The following is an 11,685-nucleotide window of genomic DNA, read 5'->3' as shown; positions in this document are numbered from 1 at the left end:
GCCACATTTCATGCACAAAAGAGAAAAAAAATCAAATAAAATAATAATAATAATAATAATAATGTTCAATTCAATATAAAAAAACAAACAAAAAAAAAACACATAAGATCTTGGCGAGTTCTGGACATAAAGTGCAACATGAAACGGGACGCCAGCAGCACAAGGAATAAAAAAATAACGCAATAAATACAGAATTCAACCAATAAATAAGGGGAGGGGGCCGCGAGCGGCTGTGCAGTATTACAGACGGCGGGGGGGAAAACAGCGCACGTGGGGTCCGATCAATAGGTATTTACAGGAAATAAATATTTAACAAATGTGCATAAGTCCAGAATTTTCTGTTTCCGCTGCACTCCCCGCTCTTCTTTATCATTTTTTTTTTATTATTTATTTATTTTTTTTAAAGTTTTTTTGTTCTTTTGTAATGTCTCTTCAATAGAAGTGGAAGCTCCAGTTGATTTCTCATTGCGTGCTGTGGAGAAAAAAACAAAACAAGGGGTAAACTATTAGTCAAAATGTAACTAATGAAAGTAATATAAAAACACAACATAGAATAATAAAAAAGAAATAAAAAAAAGCCAAAAAATAATATTTTTAGTTAAAAGAAAATAGGAAAAATATCTAAACTAAAATAAAATAAAACATTGATAAAAAAAATCCAGTCATTATAAAGAACAAATATTTTTATTAAAAAAATAAAATATTAATTAAAAATATATATCATTTCAGTTATTATGAAGAACAAATATTTTATTAAAAAGAAAATGTAAAAAAACTAAACAAAAAAATAAATAAAAATATTAATTGCAAAAAATAGCCAGTTATTCTGTAGAATAAAAAATATATAAAAAGTAAAATATTAATTATTGTTTTTATTAATATTTTTATTTATTTATTTTTTGTTTTAATTTTACAAATATTTTAATATCTTTTTTTAATTATGTAAATATTTCTATAAAAAAATAAACTAAAAAAAAACTAATAATGAAAAAGAAAGCCAGTTATGTCCAACAAATATTTTTTTATTGAAAAGAAAAGATAAGTAAACTAAAAAGTAAAATATTAATTAAAAAAAATATAGAAAAATATTTTTATAAAAAATTACCGTAAGTAAACTAAAAAGTAAAATATTAATAAAATATATAGAAAAAAATATTTTTATAAAAAATTACCGTAAGCTGAAAATAAATAAAAATATTAATATAAAAAACTTATTATGTAGAACAAATATATTTTTTTAGAAAGAAAACATAAATAAAATGAAAAAAAAAAAAAAGAAAGCCAATTATTATGTAGGACCAATATTTAAGAAATATGGTGCTGGTGTTCCTGCTAAATTTCTTTCTTAGAGAGGCTATGAAAATTGCCTAAATGCTCTTGAATGAACAATCCCTTTAATGTATGTATTTAACTGATTAATAATAGTAATTTAATAAATTTAATTTATGATTAATTTTAATTAATTTTGGCTTTAATTTTATTTATACGTTTTTTTATTTTTGTACTTTTTTTCATACCAATATGAGACAAAAAAAAATGAAATAAAAAAAGGAAAAATTTGGGGGGTAAAAATTGTATTAAAAAATATAATTTGATTTAAAAAAATTTTTTTTAAATAAAATAAATTTGGATCCAGAATATCCCATAAAGTGTTTGGTCACTCGAAGCCTCAGGAAACATTTCCAGCTGTAAGAAAGATACAACTATACTGCCGCTCGCCCTAAGAAAAATAAACCGGAGCCATTTCCTGAATGGAGGGAGTGGGAGGTGAGCAGAACATCTTCCATTATGCGGAGATGTAAATTTGTTGTTGCCGACATAGTTGGGGGTTGGATGGAATGTCTTGAAACTCTCCGCTCTCCCTAGAAACTGCATCTCCCTTACACTAGACTCTTGCGGATACATATCTGTATTAGTCGTGGTTTTTCCGGAGGACGCCCGTCCAGAATGCACTTAAATTTCACCGTCTTGCAGTAAAATTTGCAGTTTGCTTGGAAAGTCACAAAACGCGTTGGCCCACGCATCGGAGGGGGGAGGGGATAAGGAGGAGGATCGAGTGCTCAGGCCGAAAAAGGATCACGCATAATCCTCATACTTCTCTTTTAGGAAGGGGATCTAATCAAAGTCTTAAAGGGGTTGAAACAGATCATGGCTTCTCGCTGGTGGACTCCAAAAGCAGCCATGTTTTTTTTTTCTTCTCCTGGAATACACCTTTAAGGTGACCATACTCCACAATTTGGCCAACAACTATCTGCCCCATAAACAGGCACAATCTCTTGGCAGAAACTCCTGGCTCCACTTTTGCTTTGACCCTATAGGTGGAGATCCAACTTTTTGGATCCGACTTTGAATATTAAAAGGGGGCCCTCAACAAGAGTCAGACTGAAGAACATTGGCCCACCAGAGGATTTTATTCTGAGGGCCCACCTTTCTCCCCCACTCAAACCCCCATATCAGCTGCAAGGTTTGCACTATGAGCTCTCCTTAAGAAGAAGCCAGGGCCCACCGGAGGATTCTCCAGTTCTCTGGTGGGCCAGTCCACCCCTGCCCTCAACTTAGTACCACCCTAGGAGGTATTAAATAGACATGAACTAATTTTGCTCCACGTTCTCTACTGACCTGATACTGAGGTCTTCCCACCAAAGGTCCAATCCGGGCGGGTCCTGAAGACTTTCTAACGCCGACCGCTCTCTCCTTTTCCTCTTTTCCTGTTCCTTCCTCTTTCCAGGTTTCCCCTTCTTCTTCTTGCCGGGAATCTTAGGTGGGGGATCCTTGAAGCTGAGAGATTTGTGCGTCTCCTGAGTCAAGTGACTTGTGACTGCCTCCTCCTCACCCACCAACCGTAGGGTGTTGTAGTTCTTGACGCTGGGGATCGGGCGCGGCAATTCATCAGGCGCCGCTCGTATTTCTGCCGTGTTCACCCCATCAATGAGGCTCTGTAGGAAGATTCTGCGGCGTAGATCTTGGAGGGATCTACCTTTATCATGGAGGAGCTGATGTTCTGAGACGGCTCGCCGCCTAAGGTAAGGGAAAGCAAAGCGTCATTAGAAAAATGGCTGACCTAGTGAGGCATTATGTATAACGGGCAACTCATGGTGTCCTCATTGAAAAGACTCAAATGCATAATTAAAATTATTTTTTTTACATTTCCTAGATCTTTTCTTGCGTTGATTCTCAACATTTTCAAAATTTCTCATTCATTCTTTCCTTTCAGACATAGAAGCCCACCCTGATCCAGTCCGGTACACATATCTGCAAGCTGTCACAATGTGGTCCTGACCTCCATTAGGATAACTATAGCTAAAAATTAATGATTTCATTCACTGAAAGCAAGCTGAGATAAAAAAAAAGGTGATAAATTGAAACATAAGCTATATAAGAAAGGTGCTGAACTTTTATACCATAATTAAAGGGGTTGTCTCAGAGACGCCGCGGCATGTTGGGCGGGAGAGTTGCCAAAGCAACCGACTGATGCCTGGCAATTATCACACACGTGTCCTATTCCAGTTAATTGTGCACGTGTATGATAAATGCCGGGTGTCAGAAGGTTGCTTTGGTGCTGAACAGTCCCTTTAAGTGTTATTTAGATTAGATTAGCTGAGCCCTTTAAATAATCGTAGTGATCGAAAGGGACCTTTCTACAGTAAATATAGCAGTAGCTCCCGGAGTTGTTCTGTCCAGATGCATTTTCACATTTGACATGCAACATCTTAAAAAGGAATACCCCAAAAGTTGCATCGGCCAACCTCAGAGTACCCTACTATGTGTGCTCCATATAAACCCCTACATGACCCTTGTAACCCAAATTACCTAAGAATACTGACCTCTATGGTCCAAAAAACAAAAACTGGAGGAATTGGTATTGCTTTCAAAGCCATAAACCTTGGGTCTCGACAGCACAAGACAATGTGCTGCCTATAATAATAATAATTTTTAGGCGGCTTAAAAATTATCGCATCCAATGAATGATCATTTTGCTGTTTGAGATGTGTCGAAAGTCTGGAATGAGCGCGTATTGTTTCCAAAGCCAGAAACCTTGGTTCTTGGCAGCACAAGACAATGTGCTGCCTATAATAATAATAATTTTTAGGCTGGCCTAAAAATTATCTCATCAAATAAATGAGCATTTTGCTGTTTGAGATGAGTCGAAAGTCTGGAATGAGCGTGTATTGTTTCCAAAGCCAGAAACCTTGGTTCCCACAGTGTCTTGTGCTGCCTATAATAATAATTTTTAGGCCGGCTTAAAAATTATCGCATCCAATGAATGATCATTTTTCTGTTTGAGATGGGCCAATAGTTCGGAATGTTCCCTTGTTTCCTGAATGTTATACATGGGACTTAACACTTCCTACAAGCTATCATTAACAATTAGTTTTTTCACCTTCTTGGACCTTCGCTGCACCACTTATACTCCCTCAAAAACTATTTTTAATCAATCTCATGGGACACACAATTTTTTTGTTTGTTTTATTTTGGGGCAGCACTAATAAGGCGTCTGATTCCCTCTCTTCTAACCAGCCTGGAAACACAATCCAGCATTTATCCGAGCGCTTTGCCCTCAGGGCTCCAGCTCCTGCGAGCTTCTCTGCCGTACAGATATAATTACACGCTCCCATAAAAGTTACATGTGCTCACTTGATTCTCGTGCTGTTTCCTTCTGCCGTCGGATCCGTCTCGCAGCATTAATTCCTTTCTCTGGGTGTCACTTTGATTTTGCCAGAAATGCTGCGTTTGATATTAATGTGTGAACATATATGGACACGTGTCGATAATCATACGTGCCCCCCCCCGCTATAAAACATGTTCTGCGGCCCGAATGACCTCATTGAGGTTTAAGAAAAATGTTCATCGTTTTCAATATCTCTGCTTTCTCTCAGTGAATGTTACAACCGAAACCTATTCTTTTTGGTTTGTTACAATGTGTCACGGCAGACAATCCTCTGTGAGCTAAACACATCAACAGCACAAACCTCTCCCCTCTCCTGAAATAAAGGATTCTATATCTGACTACATTCACACATGGCAGATATTTTCATCACTGTCCTATTCAGCTTAATGGAGTTTGCAGAAATCCATAGGCAGGTCGCCAAAGCAACCTGATGCATGTGAATCTAGTCTTATAACAAGACACTGTAACAAATTCTTAGCTGTGTGAGCAAAACGCCACAATACATAAGAGGGTTTAATCCCCTCCATTGAATCACCAGCCGACTATGCAAACTGACGGTGAATTATCTCGCGGACAATTGCACTTTTGCATGCACACGTACATATACTTTCTATATACACATACACTGCCGAGTTAATGAAGACAGAGCTTGTCACTTACACTCTGCTGTTGATCCCTTGCGTCGGTCTCCCGTGAGCGGGGAAGGAACAGCTTAAGATGAAGACCGCCAAACTGCAATGTGGAAGGAGGCTCCGCAACATCCTGAGCGTAACCAAGACCTGCGAGGATAGAGAAAAAGCCGGTCAGTGATCACATCGGTAGTACCCTCCGCCGGCGTGTGAACCAGACAAGGTGCCACACCGAAAGCCAAAATATGGAAGTACTGAGAAGATTACAGTCCTAATCTCGGAAAACCTCACACAGTGAAATAGGTCGACGACCCAAGACGCCACGTGACCTGTCTACTGATAAATAGGGGCAATTATTCCAATTAACGGACCGCCCCGAACGGTTAATACTATAGTACTGAGATCTTCATCAAGAAACCTTATAAAGGTTCCGATATCCCATACTATATATCTGCATGAAGAAGTGACGGCGCCGCATGAAGAACTGACCAGAACTGACCGCGCTGCATGAAGAAGTGACGGCGCCGCATGAAGAAGTGACCGCGCCACATGAAGAAGTGATAGCGCAACATGAAGAAGTGATCGTGCAACATGAAGAAGTGACCGCGCCGCATGAAGAAGTGACCGCGCCGCATGAAGAAGTGACCGCGCCGCATGAAGAAGTGATCGCGCAACATGAAGAAGTGACTGCACTGCATGAAGTGACTACGCTGCATGAAGAAGTGACCGCGACGCATGAAGAAGTGACGCGCAACGCATGAAGAAGTGACTGCGCAACATGAAGAAGTGATAGCGCAACATGAAGAAGTGACACGCAACATGAAGAAGTGATAGCGCAACATGAAGAAGTGACGCGCAACGCATGAAGAAGTGACTGCGCAACATGAAGAAGTGATAGCGCAACATGAAGAAGTGACACGCAACATGAAGAAGTGATAGCGCAACATGAAGAAGTGACACGCAACATGAAGAAGTGACCGCGCAACATGATGTGACCGCGCCGCATGAAGAAGTGACCGCGCCACATGAAGAAGTGATAGCGCAACATGAAGAAGTGATCGCGCAACATGAAGAAGTGACCGCGCAACATAAAGAAGTGACCGCGCCACATGAAGAAGTGATAGCGCAACATGAAGAAGTGACCGCGCCGCATGAAGAAGTGACCGCGCCACATGAAGAAGTGATAGCGCAACATGAAGAAGTGACGCGCAACATGAAGAAGAGACCACGGTGCATGAAGAAGTGATCGCGCAACATGAAGAAGTGACTGCGCAACATGAACCGTGCTGCATGAAGAAGTGACCGCGCCGCATGATGAAGTGACCGCGCAACATGAACAAGTGACCACGCAACATGAACAAGTGACCGCGCCGCATGAAGAAGTGATGTGCAACATGAAGAAGTGACCGCGCAACATGAACCGTGCCGCATGAAGAAGTGACGGTGCCGCATAAAGAAGTGACCGCACAACATGAAAAAGTGACCGCGCCGCATGAAGAAGTGACCGCACCGCATGAAGAAGTGACCGCGCCGCATGAAGAAGTGACCGCACCGCATGAAGAAGTGACCGCGCCGCATGAAGAAGTGACCGCGCCGCATGAAGAAGTGACCGCGACACATGAAGAAGTAACCGCGCAGGTACCGGGATGTCTTCTACACTTCTTCTCAGTTGACCCATTGAAGAACATTAATGAACAAGCTGACAAAAAGAGCAAAAGCCTTCTTCCAAAGAGCATAAGACGGACAATGCGGTCAAGCACTTACCTGTTGAATATTTCCAGCACTTCCTATCTACCGGATGATCTTTATTATTTTCTACAGAATAAATAGAAAGAACCTGAAAAGAAAGAGAAGATGACATTAATATAATCTGTGCAGAATAAGTCATCCCCTCTTATATACGGGCGGTATAACTCCCAGCATGCATCTAGGCACATTATCGGCCAATATTCGCCTTTGGACAATTTTGCAGCATATTTCGATGCTTTCTTAGGATGGTCTGATTTATTGCCCATAGGGGGCACCCTTGTAGCACGTTTTTCCTCCCACTGGGCAGAGACAAAGAGAGCGTCATTCTTATGCTCTACTGTACTGGAACCCTTATATGCTAACCTGCCTAAACGACGTCCCCCCCCCCCCCGGCCACCATCATAGGGGCGACCGGTGCTCCATCCATCACACATCTGGTTAATCCCATTGCTTCCCGTCATGTCGCCCGTAACGGTCCCAATCGTGTCTTTGTCCCAATTGGGACCAAACCGACCAATTCTTTGATAATCGTCTCCTACAACTCTCATTCTCCTAAACTATGTGTGGAAGCTCGAGAAATTGCGGCAGCGCCTCGGGGATTGAGACTTGTGGGGGAGTAGAGGGAAATATTTCTATAATCTCTGCATGAAAAACAATGATTATTTTAGCTCGGAAAACTCGTGGGTTTTGGATGCTGACTACATATGGAACGGGATCAGACTGAGGTTTGTGCGCGTTCCACGGGGAGGTGAGAGGGGGCAGACGGATCCATTTCTGACCCCAAATACTCTACAGGAAGAACCGCGGCACCTGAGAGTCAACTGTATGGCAGCAGAGGAGATGAAAAAAGAAGGAAAGAAAGGAAAGAAAGCTAAATACACTAATCAAATAGATGTGAGATAAATTAATAAATAAAAAAAAACACTTATTGGGTATAAACCAAATATTGCCGATGTTCACACCTGTCTACTCATCACTTCTATGACCTGTAATAATCCAATGTTACTACGGTAATTACTTTCCATCACTGAAGGACACATAATACACTGATTATTATAATATTATATACCGTAATATAATATATATATATATATATATATATATATAATATAATTATAAGCACTCCCCAAAAATGCCGATAAAACTTTGGTCACATTTTTATTTTTGCTCGTCTATAGTATTCACTACCTGTAGCTGGCAGCTTGGTTCTTCTCCACTGCTTCCCCTATCTGCAGAGGTATTTTATCTCCACTATTCACTCCTGCCTCTGGGGTAGCTTTCCTCTTGGCTGCAGAGGTAACTTACATCAATTGCTTCCCCAGGGGCAGATTTAGCTCTTCTATCTATATTCTACTCCCCCAGGTGCAGAGGTAGCTATCATCCACTACTCCCCCAGGTGCAGAGGTAGCTCTCATCTACTACTCTCCCAGGTGCAGAGGTAGCTCTCATCCACTACTCCCCCAGGTGCAGAGGTGGCTCTCATCCACTACTACCCCAAGTGCAGGGAAGCTCTCATCCACTATTACCCCAGGTGCAGAGGTAGTTCTCATCCACTATTACCCCAAGTGCAGAGGTAGTTCTCATCCACTATTACCCCAGGTGCAGAGGTAGTTCTCATCCACTATTACCCCAGGTGCAGAGGTAGTTCTCATCCACTATTACCCCAGGTGCAGAGGTAGCTCTCATCTACTACTCTCCCAGGTGCAGAGGTAGCTCTCATCCACTACTCCCCCAAGTGCAGGGAAGCTCTCATCCACTACTACCCCAAGTGCAGGGAAGCTCTCATCCACTATTACCCCAGGTGCAGAGGTAGTTCTCATCCACTATTACCCCAAGTGCAGAGGTAGTTCTCATCCACTATTACCCCAGGTGCAGAGGTAGTTCTCATCCACTATTACCCCAGGTGCAGAGGTAGTTCTCATCCACTATTACCCCAGGTGCAGAGGTAGCTCTCATCTACTACTCTCCCAGGTGCAGAGGTAGCTCTCATCCACTACTCCCCCAAGTGCAGGGAAGCTCTCATCCACTACTACCCCAAGTGCAGGGAAGCTCTCATCCACTATTACCCCAGGTGCAGAGGTAGTTCTCATCCACTATTACCCCAGGTGCAGAGGTAGTTCTCATCCACTATTACCCCAGGTGCAGAGGTAGCTCTCATCTACTACTCTCCCAGGTGCAGAGGTAGCTCTCATCCACTACTCCCCCAAGTGCAGGGAAGCTCTCATCCACTACTACCCCAAGTGCAGGGAAGCTCTCATCCACTATTACCCCAGGTGCAGAGGTAGTTCTCATCCACTATTACCCCAGGTGCAGAGGTAGTTCTCATCCACTATTACCCCAGGTGCAGAGGTAGTTCTCATCCACTATTACCCCAGGTGCAGAGGTAGCTCTCATCTACTACTCTCCCAGGTGCAGAGGTAGCTCTCATCCACTACTCCCCCAAGTGCAGGGAAGCTCTCATCCACTACTACCCCAAGTGCAGGGAAGCTCTCATCCACTATTACCCCAGGTGCAGAGGTAGTTCTCATCCACTATTACCCCAGGTGCAGAGGTAGTTCTCATCCACTATTACCCCAGGTGCAGAGGTAGTTCTCATCCACTATTACCCCAGGTGCAGGGACAGCTCTCATCCACTATTACCCCAGGTGTAGAGGTAGTTCTCATCCACTAATCCCCCAGGTGCAGAGGTGGCTCTCATCCACTACCCCAGGTGCAGAGGTAGCTCTCATCTACTACTCTCCCAGGTGCAGAGGTAGCTCTCATCTACTACTCTCCTAGGTGCAGAGGTAGCTCTCATCTACTACTCTCCTAGGTGCAGAGGTAGCTCTCATCTACTACTCTCCCAGGTGCAGAGGTAGCTCTCATCTACTACTCTCCCAGGTGCAGAGGTAGCTCTCATCTACTACTCTCCTAGGTGCAGAGGTAGCTCTCATCTACTACTCTCCCAGGTGCAGAGGTAGTTCTCATCTACTACTCTCCCAGGTGCAGAAGTAGCTCTCATCCACTAATCCCCCAGGTGCAGAGGTAGGTTTCATCTACTACTCCCCCAGGTGCAGAAGTAGGTTTCATGCACTACTTCCAGGTGCAGGGTTACTACTGCTCCACTTCTTCACCCAGGTGCAGGGGTAACTCTCCACTACTTCACCCAGGTGCAGGGGTAACTCTCCACTTCTTCACCTAGGTGCAGGGGTAGCTCTCCTCCACTACTTCACCCAGGAGCAGGTTTAGTACTGCTCCACTACTCCCCCTATCTGCAGAGGTAGATCTCCACTTCTTCACCCAGGTGCAGGGGTAACTCTCCACTACTTCCCCCAGGTGCAGAGGTAGCTCTCCACTACTTCACCCAGGTGCAGGGGTAACTCTCCTCCACTACTCCCCCTATCTGCAGAGGTAGCTCTCCTCTAACAATCCCCCCTACATGAAGGGTAGAGCCTTTGCACTTACTTCTGCGCTGCGCTGCTCCTCTTGGTGCTTTCAGTCCTGTGTGTAGTAATCCCAGTCCTGATGTGATGTAGCAGTGCAGGACTCCAGGAAGGAGCTGTGTCCTTTGGCTGTGTATGAGGGGAACTGGATTCCTTCTCAGTGAGCTCTTAATAAAGACAAAACTGTGACATCATAAGCCACATTCCCCTTTTCGAGCTAAACAGTCATGTTTGGTTCATTGATGTTGGGACATGTGACCTACCAAGTGTATGGAGCTGGAGCGAGCGGGAGGAGCGTACAGGAGCCTCACCTGTCACTTTCACACCCTCCTTGGTAACTGTCTCATTTAGGTGGGTCTTCACTAGAGGGAGAGAGTTGGGTTTTTTTTTTGACAGCCAGCCCTGCCTCCGCAGCCGCCCTCTAAGGCACCACAAGTACTTTGCAGAACTTCCCACAAACTTGCTGCCTGTGGCAGATGGGTGGTCACACTGCAAAGTGGCTGGGGATAGAACACAACCACAAGCGTGTGTTCTTAAGACCAACAATATAACCACTGTACCACAGGTCTTCAAAGAGCCTAACCATATACAAGGAGTGTTAAGTTTTTTTTTTTAACGACATTTCCCCCCCCCCCCTCTTTTCCTTAAAAAGAACGTGCGCGCTTCAATAAAGGTTTCTTGTGATGTGGAGAATGTGTATTAGATAGAAGGGAAAAAGAGACATAAGTGACATTCCCTTATAAGAGCATTGCACGGCCGCCAGGCACCGGGACGGCTGAACCCTTTAAGGATTATTCCATTTACCCCCAATAAAGGTATCTGAGAATTTTTAGTCTAGTGTCAGTCTGGTATCTGAAGATCGCCTCCGACACGCAGGATACATCGGAATTTTTAGTGTGGGTGGATTTATAGGGGTTAGGCAAAAATGAGTGGCGAATTTCCTTTCTGGTAATACTTGAAGCCATGGCTGCTTTCTAGAATTCTCGCCTTTGCAGTAGTCAGCAAGTAAATAAAAATCAGCAGGGAATGGAACTTTGTGAAAAAAAAAAACTATTAGAAATGAAAGAAAATAATTTCTAAAAATTAGGGTTTATCACACTTTGGTTTGCTTTCGTCTTGGTTTTATGCCCTCTGTACCTAATCTATACCCCCAAAACCTTTTTTTAAATATATTTTATTTTTTTACTACATAGGAAAGCATAGTCTACTGCATTTT

At 43.0% G+C, this 11,685-nt stretch overlaps 1 protein-coding gene across 2 annotated transcripts; it reads right to left on the bottom strand.

The window, feature by feature from the left end:
* Nucleotides 1–391: 391 nt before the first annotated feature.
* Nucleotides 392–11,082, bottom strand: PTHLH (parathyroid hormone like hormone). 2 transcript variants are annotated; one of them, XM_077266960.1, is made up of 6 exons: nt 10,733–11,082; nt 10,492–10,652; nt 7,063–7,135; nt 5,330–5,448; nt 2,620–3,018; nt 392–472 (listed from the first exon to the last, which is right to left on the bottom strand). In XM_077266960.1, the coding sequence occupies exons 4-6, from the start codon at nt 5,428–5,430 to the stop codon at nt 463–465; spliced, it is 510 nt and encodes a 169-aa protein (XP_077123075.1). In that variant the 5' UTR covers nt 5,431–5,448; nt 7,063–7,135; nt 10,492–10,652; nt 10,733–11,082; the 3' UTR covers nt 392–462. The 2 variants fall into 2 exon arrangements, with proteins under 2 accessions (XP_077123075.1, XP_077123074.1); XM_077266959.1 differs by having other exon boundaries at nt 10,492–11,082.
* Between the last annotated feature and the right edge of the window lie 603 nt (nt 11,083–11,685).

The sequence above is a fragment of the Ranitomeya variabilis genome, chromosome 5, assembly GCF_051348905.1.
Source record: "Ranitomeya variabilis isolate aRanVar5 chromosome 5, aRanVar5.hap1, whole genome shotgun sequence".
In the NCBI taxonomy this organism is placed as follows: Eukaryota; Metazoa; Chordata; class Amphibia; order Anura; family Dendrobatidae; genus Ranitomeya; species Ranitomeya variabilis.
Note: the sequence above shows the minus strand (reverse complement) of the source record. Positions and strands in the feature narration are given on the sequence as shown.